Source organism: Pristiophorus japonicus, chromosome 3 (genome assembly GCF_044704955.1).
Source record: "Pristiophorus japonicus isolate sPriJap1 chromosome 3, sPriJap1.hap1, whole genome shotgun sequence".
NCBI lineage: Eukaryota > Metazoa > Chordata > Chondrichthyes > Pristiophoridae > Pristiophorus > Pristiophorus japonicus.
In genome coordinates, this window is record NC_091979.1 from 150,788,079 (window position 1) to 150,806,049 (window position 17,971).

Sequence of the window (17,971 nt, forward strand, 5' to 3'; positions counted from 1 at the left end):
TCAGAAGGGGACGATTGGGAGGCCTTTGTGGAGCGACTCGACCAATACCTCATGGCCAACAAGCTGGAAGGGGATGAGAACGTTGCCAAACAAAAGGCGATCCTCCTCACTGTCTGCAGGGCAACAACCTATGGTCTCATGAAAAATCTTCTCGCTCCGGTGAAACCAACAACAAAATCGTATGAAGAACTGTGTACGCTGGTCCGGGAGCACCTAAATCCGAAGGAGAGAGTTCTGATGGCAAGGTATCGATTTTATACATGTCAACGGTCTGAAGGCCAGGAAGTGATGAGCTACATCGCCGAACTAAAGCGCCTTGCAGGACATTACGAATTCAATGGATTCCTGGAGCAAATGCTAAGAGACTTTTTTGTGCTTGGCATTGGCCATTATCCTTTGCAAACTATTGCCTGTTGAAACACCGAACCTGAGCAAAGCCATAACAATAGCCCAGGCATTTATGTCCACCAGCAATAACACCAAACAAATTTCGCAGCATAAAGAGGCTTCGGCAAGAACTGTACACAAAGTAACGTCGTTTTCAGGCAGGAATGCATATGGCAGAACGTACACGCCTGCAGCTGCACGACCTCAGATGACTCAGAGTCCGCCATCAAATGTTAGTGCGAGGCAGTTAACACATTGTTGGCATTGCGGAGGTGATCATCGAGCCCATCAATGCCGCTTCAAACACTATGTGTGTAAAGGCTGTGGAACAATGAGACACCTCCAGCAAATGTGCAGATGAGCTGCAAATCCTGCAAATCACCACGGTGCAGAGGAAGAGCGATCCATGGTGGATCAAACTGAACTAGAGACTCGAACCGAGGAGGCAGAAGTGCACCGATCATGTTGAAAGTCGAACTGGACGGAATTCCAGGATCCATGGAACTGGACATGGGTGCGAGTCAGTCCATCATGAGCAAAAAGGCTTTCGACAGGCTGTGGTGCAACAAGGCACACAAGCCCAAGCTTAGCCCCATTCACACCTTGCTAAGAACTTACACTAAAGACCTGATCCGTGTAATTGGCAGCGGAGTAGTAAAAGTCTCCTATGATGGAGCAGTGCACGAACTCCCACTATGGATTGTACCAGGAGATGGCCCCACACTGTTCGGCAGAAGCTGGCTGGGAAAATCCGCTGGAACTGGGATGACATCCGAGCGATCTTGTCCGTCGACGACACCTCATGTACCCAGGTTCTGAGCAAGTTTCCGTCGTTGTTTGAGCCAGGCATTGGAAGTTTCTCGGGGGTGAAGGTGCAGATCCACTTGGTTCCCGGTACACGACCCATCCACTACAAGGCATGGGCGGTGCTATATATGATGCGAGAGAAAGTGGAGATCAAGCTGGACAGGCTGCAACGAGAGGGCATCATCGCACCGGTAGAGTTCAACGAGTGGGCCAGTCCGATTGTTCTGGTTTTCAATGGCGATGGTACGGTCAGAATTTGTAGGGACTATAAAGTAACAATTAACCGTTTTTCGCTGCAGGACCAGTACCCGCTACCCAAGGCAGATGACCTATTTGTGACACTGGCAGGAGGAAAGACATTCACCAAGTCAGACCTGACCTCGGCCTACATGACGCAGAAGCTGGCGGAATCCTCAAAAGGTCTCACCTGCATCAACGCGCACAAAAGTCTGTTTAAGGTCGGTCACGGCGATTTTCCAAAGGAACCTGGAGAGTCTGCTAAAGTCGGTTCCGCGCACCATGGTTTTCCAGGATGACATATTGATCACAGGTCAGGACACCATCGGACACCTGAAGAACGTGGAAGAGGTTCTAAATTGGCTAGATCGTGCGGGACTCAGGTTGAAACGCTCGAGGTGTGTTTTCCTGGCACCAGAGGTCGAGTTCTTGGGAAGAAGAATCGCGGCAGACGGCATCAGACCCACCGACGCCAAGACGGAGGCCATCAAGAACGCGCCGAGACCACAGAACGTGACGGAGCTGTGGTCGTTCCTGGGACTCCTCAATTATTTTGGAAAGTTCCTGCCCGGGTTATCATCATCATCATCATCATCATTATCATAGGCAGTCCCTCGGAATCGAGGAAGACTTGCTTGCACTCCTGAAGTGAGTTCTTTGGTGGCTGAACAGTCCAATACGAGAGCCACAGACTCTGTTACAGGTGGGACAGATAGTTGTTGAGGGAAGGGGTGGGTGGGACTGCCTGCATTTGATTTCTGCATGCTCTCGGCATTGAGACCCGGGTTAAGCACCTTGCTAGAACCCCTACATGTGTTGTTACACAAAGGAGATGACTGGGTATGGGGGAAATCACAAGAGGCTGCCTTTGAGAAAGCCAGAAGTCTGTTATGTTCCAAAAAACTGCTTGTTCTGTATAACCCATGTAAACGTTTAGTGCTAGCTTGCGATGCAGGGTAAAGAAAAATGCACTAGTATCTGTTTGGTCTTAAGTTTGAGTTAGAAACTGACCATAAGCCGTTCATATCGCTATTTTCAGAGAGCAAATGGATTAATACCAACGCCTCTGCTCGCATCCAAAGATGGGCGCTCACGCTGTCTGCACACAACTATGTAATCCGCCACAGACCAGGCACAGAGAACTGCGCTGATGCTCTCAGTCAGCTACCATTGCCTACCACCGGGGTGAAAATGGCACAACCTGCAGACTTGCTCTTGGTGATGGATGCATTTGAAAACGAAAAGTCACCCGTTATGGCCCATCAGATTAGGACCTGGACCAGCCAGGATCCCTTACTGTCCCTTGTAAAAAAACTATGTCCTCCATGGGAGCTGGTCCAACATTCCAGCGGAGATGCATGAAGAGACCAAGCCGTTCCAGCGACTCAAAGACGAGGTTCATACAGACGGACTGTCTTTTGTAATCGCGTGGTTTTGCCTAAGAAAGGCAGGGAAACGTTCATACGTGACCTACATAGTACCCACCCAGGCATAGTAATGATGAAAGCTATAGCCAGATCCCAAGTGTGGTGGCTCGGCATCGACTCAGATTTGGAGTCTTGCGTGCGCCAGTGCAACACTTGCTCTCAACTGAGCAATGCACCCAGAGAGGCACCGCTAAGTTTGTGGTCACAGCCATCCAAACCATGGTCGAGTATCCACGTTGACTTTGCTGGCCCGTTTCAAGGCAAAATGTTTTTGGTTGTTTTGGATGCTTATTCAAAATGGATTGAGTATGTAATAATGTCTGTAAGCCACCATCGAAAGCCTACGAGCCATGTTTGGCACGCATGGCCTGCCTGATGTCCTTGTCAGTGACAATGGGCTGTGCTTCACCAGTGCTGAATTCAAGGAATTCATGACCCGCAATGGGATCAAGCATGTCACATCTGCCCCGTTCAAACCCGCATCCAACGGCCAGGCAGAACAGGCAGTCCAAACCATCAAGCAAAGCTTGAAACGCGTGTTGGAAGGCTCCCTGCAGACCCGCCTGTCCCGAGTCCTGGTCAGCTACCGCACCAGACCACATTCGCTCAGCGGGGTTCCCCCAGCCGAGCTGCTCATGAAAAGCGGGCTCAAAACAAGGCTCTCTCTTGTCCACCCTGATCTCCATGATCACGTCGAGGACAGACGGCATCAACAAAGCATGTACCATGATCACGCAAATTTGTCACGCGCTATTGAAGTCAATGACCTTGTATTTGTACTCAACTATGGACATGGTCCCAAATGGTTTGCTGGCACTGTCATAGCCAAAGAAGGGAGTAGTGTGTTTCAGGTCAAACTCACAAATGGACTAACGTGCAGAAAGCATTTGGATCAAACCAAACTGCGATTCACAGATAGCCACCACCAACTTTGACCCTTCCACACACACACACACACACACACACACACAAGTGGCAACCGACATCACGGTTGACCACGAAGCTGAACTCACCATCCCCAGCAACCCAGTAAGGCCAGCTGCACAGCAGCCCAACAAAGAACCAACCAATTCACCTACACCTGCATTTGTACCGAGACAATCGACTGGGGAGCGAAAGGCCCCAGATCGTCTCACCCTGTAAATAAGTGCACTATTGACTTTGGGAGGGAGTGATGTTATGTATGCAACCCTATGTAACCAGTATTGTACCGCCACCTGAGGGCGTACAGCTGTACTGGCACTCACGAGTAGAATAAAGGAAATAAGGTCACACTTACTCACGGCTACAGTACTCAGTTATTCCACTTTATTATGAACATAACACTGCCCTCCTGCACAACCTCCTGAACCAGAGGCAGTGAGGGGCAGGGGAGGGCCACTCCGTCGTGTAGGCGTGGGGAGGAAGAGGAAAATGGGCATCACTGTAAGGGGGGGAAGAGAGGTGGTAGTGCCGGTACAGCATGGGAGACCTGCTTATCTACAGTGCTCCGAAGGGATGCTGGGATCCCTTGGGACTCCAACAGGTACGCACTCAGGTAGTGGTACAATACTGGTTACATAGGGGTGCACACATAACATCACTCCCTCCCAAAGTCAATAGTGGGTGTTGCTTCCTCATCTAAATGTATACATATATATGTCATTGTGCACTTGTAAATACACTCACATTGTTGACCCTCTGTTTGTGCATGTGTCATTTTAACGTCATAAGAACATAAGAACATAAGAATTAGGAACAGGAGTCGGCCATCTAGCCCCTCGAGCCTGCTCCGCCATTCAATAAGATCATGGCTGATCTGGTCGTGGACTCAGCTCCACTTAACCGCCCTCTCCCCGTAACCCTTAATTCCCTTATTGCTTAAAAATCTATCTATCTTTGACTTGAAAACATTCAATGAGCCAGCCTCAACTGCTTCCTTGGGCAGAGAATTCCACAGATTCACAACCCTCTGGGAGAAGAAATTCTTTCTCAACTCGGTTTTAAATTGGCTCCTCCGTATTTTGAGGCTGTGCCCCCTAGTTCTAGTCTCCCCCACCAATGGAAACAACCTCTCTGCCCCTATCCTGTCCATCCCTTTCATGATTTTAAATGTTTCTATAAGATCACCCCTCATCCCTCCGAACTCCAAGGAGTAAAGACCCAGTCTACTCAATCTATCATCATAAGTCAACCCCCTCATTTCTCGAATCAGCCTAGTGAATCGTCTCTGTACCCCTTCCAAAGCTAGTATATCCTTCCTCAAGCAAGGTGACCAAAACTGCACGCAGTACTCCAGGTGCGGCCTTACCAATACCCTATACAGCTGCAGCAACACCTCCCCGCCCCTGCACTCCATCCCCTTCGCAATGAAGGCCAACATTCCATTCGCCCTCCCGACTACCCGCTGCACCTGCAAACCAACCCTTTGGGATTCATGCACAAGGATCCCCAGGTCCCTCTGCACCACAGCATGTTGTAATTTCTCCCCATTCAAATAATATTCCCTTTTACTGTTTTTTTTTCCCAAGGTGGATGACCTCACACTTTCCGACATTGTATTCCATCTGCCAAACCTTAGCCCATTCGTTTAACCTATCCAAATCTCCTTGTAGCCTCTCTGAGTCCTCTACACAACCCGCTTTCCCACTAATCTTAGTGTCATCTACAAATTTTGTTGCACTACACTCTGTCCCTTCCTCTAGGTCATCTATGTATATTGCAAACAGTTGTGGTCCCAGCACTGATCCCTGTGGCACACCACTAGCCACTGATTTCCAACCGGAAAAGGACACATTTATCCCGACTCTCTGCTTTCTGTTCTCCAGCCAATTCTCTATCCATGCTAATACATTTCCTCTGACTCCGCATACCTTTATCTTCTGCAGTAACCTTTTGTGTGGCACCTTATCGAATGCCTTTTGGAAATCTAAATACACCACATTCATCGGTACACCTCTATCCACCATGCTCGTTATATCCTCAAAGAATTCCATTAAGTTAGTTAAACATGATTTCCCTTTCATGAATCCATGCTGCGTCTGCTTGATTGCACTATTCCTATCCAGATGTCCCGCTATTTCTTCCTTAATGATAGTTTCAAGCATTTTCCCCACTACAGATGTTAAACTAACTGGCCTATAGTTACCCTGCCTTTTGCCTGCCCCCTTTTTTAAACAGAGGCGTTACATTAGCTGCTCTCCAATCCGCTGGTACCTCCCCAGAGTCCAGAGAATTTTGGTAGATTATAACAAATGCATCTGCTATAACTTCCGCCATCTCTTTTAATACCCTGGGATGCATTTCTGTCCCTCAGGTCATCTGTTTCATCAGGAATGTCTTCCCATCCACATCTGACTGCAGTGTATAATGGGTCCTGTCATCAGGCCATCGCAAGACGACAATGAATGCAGGAAGGCTGCCATTCAATTACTCTAGTTTACCAAGTTGCAGGGTAGACCTTAAGGCTTGCACTTCAACCCTCTTTTTGCGAGGTCAAAGGTGGAGGAGTGCCACTCCTGAGATGACATGGTCATCATACATTGCAGTACATTGTGCGAGACAATTAATGAATTAGCTTTGATGTACAACATGTGAGATGCTGAACACTTGTCAGTCACTCATAATAACCTTCCCTTTGCCATTGGCCTTCTCAATGAAGGACTTTCAACAAGATGCAACAAAAAAGCCTCCATTAGCTTACACACATTTCAGTCGATTTTATCACATCCAATTTAAACATCACCATCAGCAAGAAAGTAATGCAACATTGACTTAACTTCTTTCCAGCAGTCCCACTGATAAAGTGCAGAATCCGACTAGCTGCCATGATGTGATCAGCACTCCCTCCCAGCCGATGTGCCAGAGCTACCCCAATGCCTCCACCTCTCCCTCCCTCCCTGCCGATGTGCGATTGCTGCCCGCTCACACTGCTGCCTCCTTGCCTCCCTCCCTCCTAATTGACGCCGCTCACACTGCTCCTGCCCTCCCGATTGATGCCGAAATAGTGCTGCCTTCTTCCCGATCTTCCAATTGACGCTGTTCACACTGTTCCCGCCCTCCCTCCTTCCCGATTCAAGCCTGTAATAGTGCTGTCTCCCGCCCGATGTGTGATTGCTGGCCCAGTGCCGCCCAGCTCAGACTTGCTTTTCCAGAGCGGTCCTTCTGGTGGGCGGCAGGTCAGCGGGAGCGCAGCAAAAGTGCTCAAAATGGCGATTATCTGACTTCCGGCATGGGCGGACGGGACACTGCAACGTGGGCGGAACCCTTCCCCACCAATCTTCCACCGGGCAGATCTTCGACAGGAGACGGACGGTTCTAGAGGAATTGCCCAGAAAATGGCTATTTCTGGCGGAACCTCGGTGGCTACGGGCGGGATAACGATGAAAGTCGACCCCATAGTGATGAAAGTGAGGAATGTTGGATGCTGCTGGAACCTGGCGCTGTATCTGCAACTGTAAGATTCTGAGCTTCCATTGCTAGAAAAAGGATCATTCGAAGAGTTGGAGGGGTGCCCTAGATTTTCTGACGCATCCTTAGATGTCCTGGAGGAAGATATCAGGGCAAGGAATGAATGACTCTTTCCCAGAGCTCGCAGGAAGATACCTAGGACCAATATAAAGCAGGAATAGAAAGAGGTGGCCGAGAGGGTCAGTACTAGGAATTCTCAGGACCTAGATTCAATGCAGGAAGAGGTTCAATTACCTCCTAAGAGCAGCAAGGGTGAGTGCAGCTTTTCATCTCTCCATCTCTCTCAATAACACCCAACAACAGTACTTCCACCAGCTTCCCTAGTGCTCTCAACAATTCCCTACCCTCCATTACGTCCTTCACCACCAATCACAAAGGACACTATACCATCTCTTATTTTTATTCCAAACACACTCATCTCTTCCTTTGCTATCTTCACAGCAGACACTAACACTCTCTTCTCACATGGTAACAATTGCAGAATTAGCAACTCTGCTCAGGATTCCTTCCTCACTTCACATTCCAGACATTTGTCTTTCTATTCATCAATAACCCATCCTGATTCCATCTTGCTTCTTCTTCAGTTCTCAGATGATGCAAAATCCCTACACAAGTGCAGTTTCCTTTTCAGCAGACATTTACTAGCTCTCACCCTCTCTTTCTGCAGGACAAAACAGCACACAATGTAAGGGAGGAACACCCAACATCATGGCCTTCACCCAAATGAAGTCAGAAAACCTGGAGATTAGTTGCTTGGCCAGAGCAATGAGTATTGGGGAAGGCAAGGCTTGCGTCTTATCAGGGTGGCTGCCTATTGTTTGAACCTCTTCATTCACCTCAGGAAATTGCATATCAAGTCAGCTTGACAACTTTAAGCTGCATTCTGAAGACCGTCAGATGCTAATGTCCAGCTTGTCAATGCCATGCTAACTTTTGTTTCTTTTCTCTTTCCTCTTTTAAGAAAGACACATGGGTTAAAATTTGGGTAAGAAATTAATTCAAGACAATTATTATGTTTTCCATTAAATTATTCACCTTTATCATATTTGGCACTTTGGCCTGAGCTGTGGTTTCATGTCAGCTTCTGAGTCTGTCTTGTCAGTACATCACTAATATAGAAATTGGATGAATAGTTTCAACATTCTTTAATGCAGAACTAAGGCAGTGCTGAATGATGTAAAAAAAAGATTGTTAATGCAAAGGAGCTTTGTGTGTAAGTTTTCAGGGCCGAGGAATTAGCAGGTACCTGGAATCACTATATTATTGACTCATCTCTGGCAGCAAGGTGTTGAATTGGCATCTCCTTCTTCTGCTGCTTCATCTTCACTCAGGTCTTCCTCATCCAATGAGAATTGCTCTAAATGCAGTCCCCTCTAGATGGCAAGGTTGTGCAGGATGCAGTACACCATTATATCGTGGAATGCTCTTTGTGGGCCATATTGTAGGGAGCCTACAGACATGTCGAGACACCTGAAACTTTGATTGGGGAGCCCTATAGTGTGCTCAATTATGGTTGTGGTGGTCCCATGGCTATGATTACATGCCTGTGTTGTTCAGGCTTGTTGGGATTGTAGTGGGTTTCATGAGCCATGCATGTTAGAGGCATTTCTTGTCCCCCAACTGCCATCCTGTCATGTTCCTGGAAGGGTCGAATATTGAGAGTTAGTTGACTGTCGCAGGATGAACGGCTGCCTGGAAACATTGCATAAACTTGTATGATCTGGTTTCTGTGATCAGAGACAAGTTAGATGTTAATTGAGTGGTAACCTTTCCTATCTACGAAAGCTGCTGGCTGGTCTTCTGGCACTCTGATGGCAACAAAGGTGCAGTCTATTATGTCTATTGGTGACCTGCTTGATGCAGCTGTGCACTTCAGATTGGGATATGCAGGAGATGTCCCTGTAGTAGCTTGGAATTAGCCTGTGGCAAAGAAATTAAAGGCTGTGGTGACTGACAGCCGATGGCAAAACATGGCCACCTGGTTCAGCAGGTTACAGGCCTTGCTGCAGGAGACTGCAGAGGTGTACAACAGCCTGTCTGGAGAAGTACAGCCTCCTGAGTTGCTGCTCTTCAGAGAGATCCAGAAAAGTGACTTGACCTGCAGACGCTGTGGGCTGAGTAGGGTATCCTACAAGCAGTCCCACCTGCTGTTTTCTAATACACTGCTCGTGCTGGTTGCTCCTCCTCTTCCTCCATCCAAAACAAAGTGGCTATAATGGCATCCATGATAAGCTGTAAGCTTAATCAGCGTAAGTGAAGCAAAAACAATCTCAAAGAAGCACCCTGGGGACTTGAATCTCTCCTAGCAGTACAAAAGGCACAATGGCACACAGGTGACTATGATCCAATTGGCTGCAGTTTTGTGCATCTTTAACTTGTGTTTCCTGTGGCCCGCAGTGATCAATCCTACTAGATTTTACTAACCGATTGGGTGCTAGGCTGGACTACCATGATTTCACATTAAGATTTCATGGGGTCCAAATAAGCTTGCAGGACTTCCAGTTGTATACATTCATGAGGGCCCCACCAGTTTCTGGTGGTCGCCTAAAAAAAAGTGGGTGGTTAAAATGGTGGTCAGTGGGAATGACGGGATACATACTCCAAAGCAATTATAACAGCATGCACGTCCCGTGTTAAAATCACACCTTGTGTGTCAGATATTAATTATTACTGACTTGGTGGAAATATGTGTAATATCCATCAAATGTCATATGAATTATTTTTCATTAGCAAGCCACAAAACAAAAACAATCCTAGCCATACTAAGAAAATAATTAGTTTTAGTCCAAAATTGTTTAATGCATCTAGTCATAAAAAGATACACATTACCTTGCGAATGGATTTCACCATGGCTGACTCAAGTTCGAGCAGCCACTTTTCCACTTGACCTCGAGCTTTTGCAGTAGAAATTATGTCAATAAGTGCCACCACTTCATCTTCACTGCTTTTCATATGGGTTATTTCCAAGATATCAGTAAATACAACTTTTGCAATGCCTTCAAAGCATTTCTTCAAGTGAGGCTGTACTCTGTAGCAAAGGTCAAAATCTTTAAAATTTAAAGTGCATAGCTTACCAACTTCCATGATCTCTGTTAGAATATCCAACTTTTCAGTTTCTGCCTATTTGGATCATTAAGCAGAATTTTTTTTTTGAAAGTCTATGAAACAGTGGATCCAATATTTTTATGGGCTGCCAATGGATAAGGTTCTCCGCTACCAATGCTGCCCCTGTGACCTATAAATACTGCAGCACAGCGCCCGTTCTTCTCGGGGTTACCTGGCCTATTAAACCTCCAACATGGCGGAAGTGAGCTGCCCGCCATATTGGGTAAGGTTAGAAAATAGACATCCTTTGCCCATGCCTGAGGCTAGTGTTAGGCTCTTTGCACATGCAAATGAGGAGCCTAATGCCTGTTTGAGGCCGGCTCACCAAGATTGGTTTGCCCAGAGGTAGCCAGCGCCTAGGAGTCGCATGCCAACCAAGAAGGTAAGTAACACATGAATCTAAAGCCAAGAGGAGGAATGCTTCTCCTGATCCCACATTAAAGGAATCAATCACCACCGCTCCTCCAAATTGCTGCCTCTCCCAACCACGACCACCACTTGACATTCCCCACTCTCGATTTTCCACACTCCTAGCCTGGAACCCCGATCTCTGCTCCTCCCAATCTACCACCCCCCACTCATCTCTTCCCCCCGCCCCCCCCAACCCCCCCACAACACCCCGAGCCTCTTCTCCCAATCCCGTGGTTACAAGACTCTGATCCATGGCCCAACCTGACCCCCAGTCCCCAGCCCGACATCCAATGTGATCCCGGACTCGGCCTCTGGCCCTAAACCCCAGGTGCACTTACCTGAGGGCTGCCATGACAGCAGCAGTGGCTCAATATTGCACACATCTTTGCTGACAGGCTCCATGATAAAGAGACCCGAGGCCCAATATCTGGGCCTATTTATTTAAATTATATACACTTTTTTAGAAAGCATTACACAATTTGCTTATGTTCGCTCATCAGTGACTGCTACCCAACCCTCCCAATCACAGAAATATTCATCCAGTAAACAGGTGTCAGTAAAAATGTCTTATATATAACATACAATTGTTTGAGTGTTGACACAGGAGTAACTATCAAAAACCTCATAACAGCACCACATAAAGTTTTAGGCAGATTACGCATTGAAATAAATCATACCTGGTGGGGTCTTTGGTCTCCGAAAGGATTTCCAGCAACTCATCATTAGACAGGAAGAAAAATCGTGGAAAGTAGAGACGTTTCTTTTCCAAGTAATTATTAAGTCCTTTTAGGATCATATCCAGCAAGCTGCTTGATTTTTTTAGTTTTTCGATCATTTTTTCTATGGACACCACTGCAAGAACATGCTTATCCTGCAAAGGTAACATTTTACTTAATATAGTTGGTTTAATTTAAAAAGTCAGTCATCAAAGTCAGAACATATATGCAGTTAAGTAATATTTGGGGATGTTTTCTGCTTTTAGAAACTGAAGTGATAATCCTGCCATTTCTTATTTTAGCAGTAATAAATAGAAATGCTTCAGTTTTCTACTGGGTAAATTTGTTCTCAAGATTTCTGTAGCCTTACTGGCCGAAACTTGGTTATTCAAAACCAAACTACATTAATGTAGGCTACATCCACTTAAGTCGTAAAGTAATAGTCAAGAAAGGTAATACCTGATAGAGAGTGGGAATGGGAAATTGTAGGGTAATGAATTTGTACATCCCAATTATTGATGTCCATTTTTTTATAGATCTACATTAGAACCAAAATATTTGCTTTTCTTTGTGTATTAAGACTCGTAAGGCTCATTTTTAATTCTCGCCATAATACGGAAAAGTGAACAGTCAACTCATCCAGGCCTCACTAACATAGCTCTTGCCGACTTCTCAGCCAAAACAGCCAGAGAGCAGCTGCTTGGCAGTTAAAATCCAAGTGAATGGTCCCCGGCAGAAGTTAAGTGCTCCAGGAGGGGAATTCCAGTAGGGGAGAGGTGGAAGCCCAACTGACCCCAATCCTGTTCTCATCCAAAGTCCACATATGTATGCACTTTCCAATGGGAGTAACTGATTGTTGCAAATGATCACCAAACAATGTTTTCCTCTCTCTAGCAGAGACCAGGACACAAGCCTGGAAACTTCATGTTGTGTAGTGTAATCTATGCACCTGTGAGTATGTATGTAGAGCTGTTGCATTGTGAGTGGCTTAGCCCTTCACGTGATGTTCACAAGACTCAATGAAACCCTGTTTCACCAGGCGCAAGAGTTTTAAGGACATTCGCAGGCCAAGAGATGGGCAAATAGCCCAATCTCTGCCATGGGAATGTCCTCGCTCCCGATATGCGGGAGAACTGGCAAGCCAGAAACTTTTCCGGTGCCTTCCCGAGTTCGTAAAAACTCTGTACAGACCCGGGGAGGCCACAATTTCTGGGCCATTATATCTTAGTGAATTTGTTAACCCCAAGAAAGGTTAAGAATGCTTCATTCTCAGACATACAACAGATATTGAGAATCATTTTGATCCACAGCCTTTAGAAAGAGCAGAGAGCTATATTTGCAATGAGGAACCAAAGGCCTGATGAAATCATAAGTGAATACATTGTTGCAATCGGAAAATTGTCTACACCCTGTTTAGGAATCCTTCAAAATTGAAGTGTAGAGACAATTTTCAAGATAAATTTGTATGTGGACTAATGGATGAACACACCCAGTCAAAATTGTTAGGTATGGATAATCTCTCTTCTGAGTGAGGTGCAAGATAGCCACCTCCAAGGAGATGGCAGAAAAAAATATTCAGGTATTTCACCCATTACCGGCAGTGGTAGCAGTTCACAGCCACAGGGCTGTAGAAAGCAGAAGGTTGTGAGCCCTCGTCGGAGGGAGAATTATGAAACCAAGAAGAATAGATATTATGGGCTCAATTTTCCTCAAAGCATTTTTTTGACATGCTTGAAGAGTTACGCCCGATTCTTTGTGGCCCAAATATGCCAAAAAAATGTTGTAAGTTTCCCCATTGGATCTCTTAATTTTGGCGTGGCCTAACCCGAGGGGGGTGGAGCCTTGATCTGCGCCAAAAAGATCGGGCTGCCATGGTAACCAGGGATACAATGCAAAGTGAAGCATACAGCCACCTCCCAACACATTAAAAGAGTTTGGGTCACACTCTCACACTCTCACTCTGTGTGTGAACCGACAATGGAACTGGACAGCCTTCCTGTGTGTGTGAACTGGGGACAGACTCTCTCTCTCTCTCTCTCTCTCTCTCATGGGACGGGACTGGACTGTGTGTGTGAACCAGGGACCGAGAATGAGACCGGACAGCCTTCGGGCTGGGTTGGAGGTAAGTTGCTGCTATGTGGTTTTCAATTCTTTCAGTGTGTCCGGGCATCTGCTGTGCCGCTTTTCTTTCCTGTACCAATTTCCTTAACTCTAGGGAAGGTTTTTCAGGACAGGCTACATATGCTGGCCTAACCAGAACTGGAGTAACTCTCAGCTGGCCAAACTTCCCTAAATGGCCAGAAGTGGCGTAGGTGACTGGTTACGCCCCCTTTGGCTGAAAAAAAAACTGACTTTAAAAATTCGTAACTGAGTTACGCTGGTGCAAATTGATTGGGGAAGCTAGGGATTTTTAAGTTAGGCCAGGAAAAGCAGCCTGCTCAAAAAAAAACGGCGCAAATGCTGGAGAAAATTGAGCCCTAAAGATGTAATGGCAACCATACTGCACAACAGTGTCAGTTCAAGTGGGCAAGATGCTACCGGTGCCAACATTGCAGCTGCATGTAAATCCAAGGACAGGCCCAACGATAATCAAAGACTTCACTGGTGGAAACTAATCAGAACAGTGTAGGTTTTGGTGTATATACAGTGAAGGGCAAGACAAGGCTTTCGTTATGTCAGGACTTCAGAACATTAGTACTAATTATCAATGGATTAATATGACAATAGATACAGTGGCTGATTGCTCAATAATGAGTCAAGATGTGTATTTCAAGAATTTCAGGGGCATACCAGTAAGGCGAGCTCAGTGAAGCTGAAAACATATTATGGGGAAAAACTGCAGACGCTTGGACAAATGGAGTGTATAGTACAATACATGGGGCAACAAGCAAGATTACTTATTCTTATAGCGAAATACATCATCGGCCAACACTTATGGGAAAAGATTGGTTAAGAGTTCTTTGTTTGGATTGGTACAGCATCTGTAGTACAGAAATGGTTAAATCTCGGTTAGATACTCTGCTGGAGAAATATGCTAACATGTTTGAGGACTCATACAAGGGCATGAAGGGATACAATACACATATTCGAATTAGGTCGGATGTCAAACCTATTTTTTGGTAGGCCAAGGCCGGTACCATATGCATTAAAATCGCAAGTTGAGCAAGAGCTTGATAAGTTGGAGAAAAACGGAATTTTAGTGACGAGTGATAGGAGTGACTGGGCCACCCCATTAGTTGTAGTTCTGAAAGCAGACAAAATGGTACGGCTCTGTGGGGGTTAAAAAATGACCCTGAATCGAGCAGTTGATGATGAACAGTACCCTTTACCGACATCACAGGACCTATATGCAGAACTGGCAGGAACCAAAGTCTTCACAAAACTGAATCCCTCCACACCTATGCTCAACTCCACGTTGACAAGGATAGTCAGCAGTATCTGACAGTCAACACACACAAAGGTTTATATTCATACACTAAGTTGCCCTCTGGTATCAAGTCCTCACCAAAGATATTTTAAGCTACCATGATAGCCACCGGCACAGAGAAGGAAAATCTGGAAATCTTAGAAGAAGAATTCAGACAGTTCAATGACCATAATTTGAAGCTGAAGAGGAGTAAATGTGCATTCATACAGCGTGAGGTGGTTTATCTAGAATTGCGGGTAGATGAAAATGGACTCCAACCAGTTAAGGAGAAAGTGCAAGCCATCATGATAGCTCCGGAGCCGAAAAACATTACTGAATTACAATCCTTTTTAGGCATAATCCAATATTATGCTCGTTTCCTTCCTGAACTAGCAATGGCTCCACTCTATTATTTATTAAAGGAAGGTGTGCTTTGGATATGGGACAAAGAGCAACAGAATGCATACGATACATGCAAGTAACGTTTGAGCAGTAGTGCTCTTCTCATCCATTATAATCTGACTCGTGAACTAAGACTAGCATGTGATGCCTCTTCGTATGGTGTGGGAGCAATGATCAGCCATGTTTTGAATGATGGGCAGGAAAAACCGGTTGCCTTTGCATCGCGTACGCTCAACAAAAGCGAAGACAATTACGCCCAGATTAAGAAAGAGGCTTTGGCAATTATATTTGGTATAAAAAAGTTTCACCAGTTTCTTTTGGTACGCCAATTCACACTAGTAACCGATCACAAACCATTACCAGCTATCCTAGGGCCAAAGGGTTCCATCTATAGTGGCTTCCAGGATGCAACGATGGGCTATTTTATTGTCTCAGTACGATTACAGAATAGAGTATCATACGTTGAAGCAGAATGCAGTGGCGGATGCCCTTTCAAGGTTGCCTCATGAAGATTCTGAAATTGGCCGCGAATAGCCAATTTTTACTCTAGATGTCATTGAGGACTTCCCAGTCACCGCCTCTGTTATTGCAGAGCACGCACAGTTACATACGCATTACAGTGGGCCTATGAGCACACCTTACGAGGGTGGTCAGAAGATCAGACGTCTTTAGACGAGCGGATAAAGCCCTTGTATCATGGTCGGCACAAATTATCATGTGAGCAGGGATGTCTAAAATGGGGCCTAAGAGTAGTCATTCCCAGTGCACTATGGGCCAAAGTCTTGAGGGAACTTCACGGTGAGCATACTGGCATCGTGGGCATGAAAGCGGCAACCTGAAGTTTTGTTTATTGGCCCGAGTTGGATAATGACTTAGAAGTATGTTGGTAAGTCTACTATCTGTCAAGACTGCAGGACCATGCCAGTTAAAACGCCGCTGCAAACATGGACTTGGCCAATGAGACCATTTCAAAGAATACATATTGATTTTTGTGAGGGGCAGTGATAATTTACTGGTTCTAATCAATAATTCGAAATGGCTGGAAGTACAGCATATGGAGACATCTACAACTACAGAACGTACATTGGATGAATTACGGAATATTTTTGCATGCCATGGCCTGTCCGAAGAAATGGTGTCAGATAATGGGGTGCAATTTCAGTCCACGCAATTTGCGAATTTTGCCAGACACAACAGTATCGAACACATGTTGGTAGCTCCACATCATCCTGCTTTGAATCACGCAGCTGAAAGGTCAGTCAGTCAATGAGGCTTTGAGGAAACAAGTTCTATAGGCTGGATCATCGGTGAGAAGGTAGCATAGATTAGCGAATTTTCTTTTCAAATACAGAACTACGCCCCATTCTGCAACAGGGTACAGACCTGCTGAGTTATTAATGAAGCATAGGCTGAGGACGCGTCTCAGTTTATTGCAACCGAACTTGTCTGATAAGTTAGCGAAGGCACAATTGGTACAGAAACATCATTATCATTCCGGTATTAAAGAGTGGTGCTTTCAGATAAGTGATCAGGTCAGAGTTCTCAGTCCATCAAAAAGGGCAAGTCCACGCAAATGGGACATTGGTACAATTATTTGGGTATGTGGCACCAAGTAGTACCTGGTCAAAATTGGTGAATATGTAATCATAATCAGTAATCTTTTGAAATATTGTATAAATAACTTGCTTCTAAAAAAAGGGGAAGTAGTGTAACGTAGGCACCTGTGAGTATGCTCACAGGTTTGTAGAGCTGTTGCGATGGTGGAGGAGCGGGCTGGATGGCGCCAGACGAGCTAGCATGCACCTATCCTAGGCCGACGTCCGACACGCAGCCAATGCCATCGAGTCGCTAAAAACAGAACTGGACCCTGACTCCGTTAGGTGTGTCGAGGAGGCCCACACACGTAGGGAGATCCCGTCCGATCTGACCCCTGTCCGGATGGAATTCCTCATTGGCGCCAAGCCCCGAAACCTCCGTCAGGAGCCGGCGCCTCACAACTTGAGCCTCCTCCAGGAAATCCCCTCTGTGCCTTTCAATTCTGCACGGAGGGGTTCCCTGTACGGGTTGCTCCTGCACACCCTCCACCTTGCCATCCTCGCCTGCTGTCCGGACACGCCATGGCGCACCATCTTGCCGTCCGGAGGAGATGGGGGTCCCCGATGGAGTGCACTCTAGTGGGAGGACTCCCGCGTATTTATTGGGGACTTGGCCTGGAGGGTGGTGCACGGAGTAGTCCCGTGCAACAAATTTTTAAGCCGGTTCACGGGCTCTAGGCCGCTTGCAATTTCTGCGGTCTGGAGGAGTCCGTGTTCCATATTTTTATGGAGTGTGCAAGGTTGCAGCCCCTATTTCACTATTTAAAGGGAAATTCTGAAATTCTGGCTGCACTTCAGTCCCACACTCCTGATCTTTGGGCATCCTGTGCGGAGGGGAGCGGGTAGGTCCGAGGGCCTCCTCGTGGGACTGCTCCTGGGCACGGCCAAGAGTGCCATCAGCCGGTCCAGGCAGCGGGTGGTCGAGGGGGTCGTTCAGCCTGACTGCCTGCCTCTCTTATGCGCGTACATCCGAGCCAGGGTGTCCCTGGAGATGGAGCACGCGGTGTCCACCGGTACGCTTGCGGCCTT

General features: G+C 46.4%; 1 protein-coding gene across 4 annotated transcripts in view; it reads right to left on the bottom strand.

The window, feature by feature from the left end:
- The window catches only part of dnah7 (dynein, axonemal, heavy chain 7), a 1,084,136-nt gene that overhangs the window by 759,631 nt on the left and 306,534 nt on the right, over nucleotides 1-17,971 (bottom strand). For all 4 annotated transcript variants that reach the window (XM_070875892.1, XM_070875893.1, XM_070875895.1 and 1 more), the window contains 2 exons: nucleotides 11,501-11,694; nucleotides 10,137-10,335 (listed from right to left, as the gene is read on the bottom strand). In XM_070875892.1, coding sequence (XP_070731993.1) covers nucleotides 10,137-10,335; nucleotides 11,501-11,694 — 393 coding nt within the window. The remainder of the gene's footprint in view (nucleotides 1-10,136; nucleotides 10,336-11,500; nucleotides 11,695-17,971) is intronic.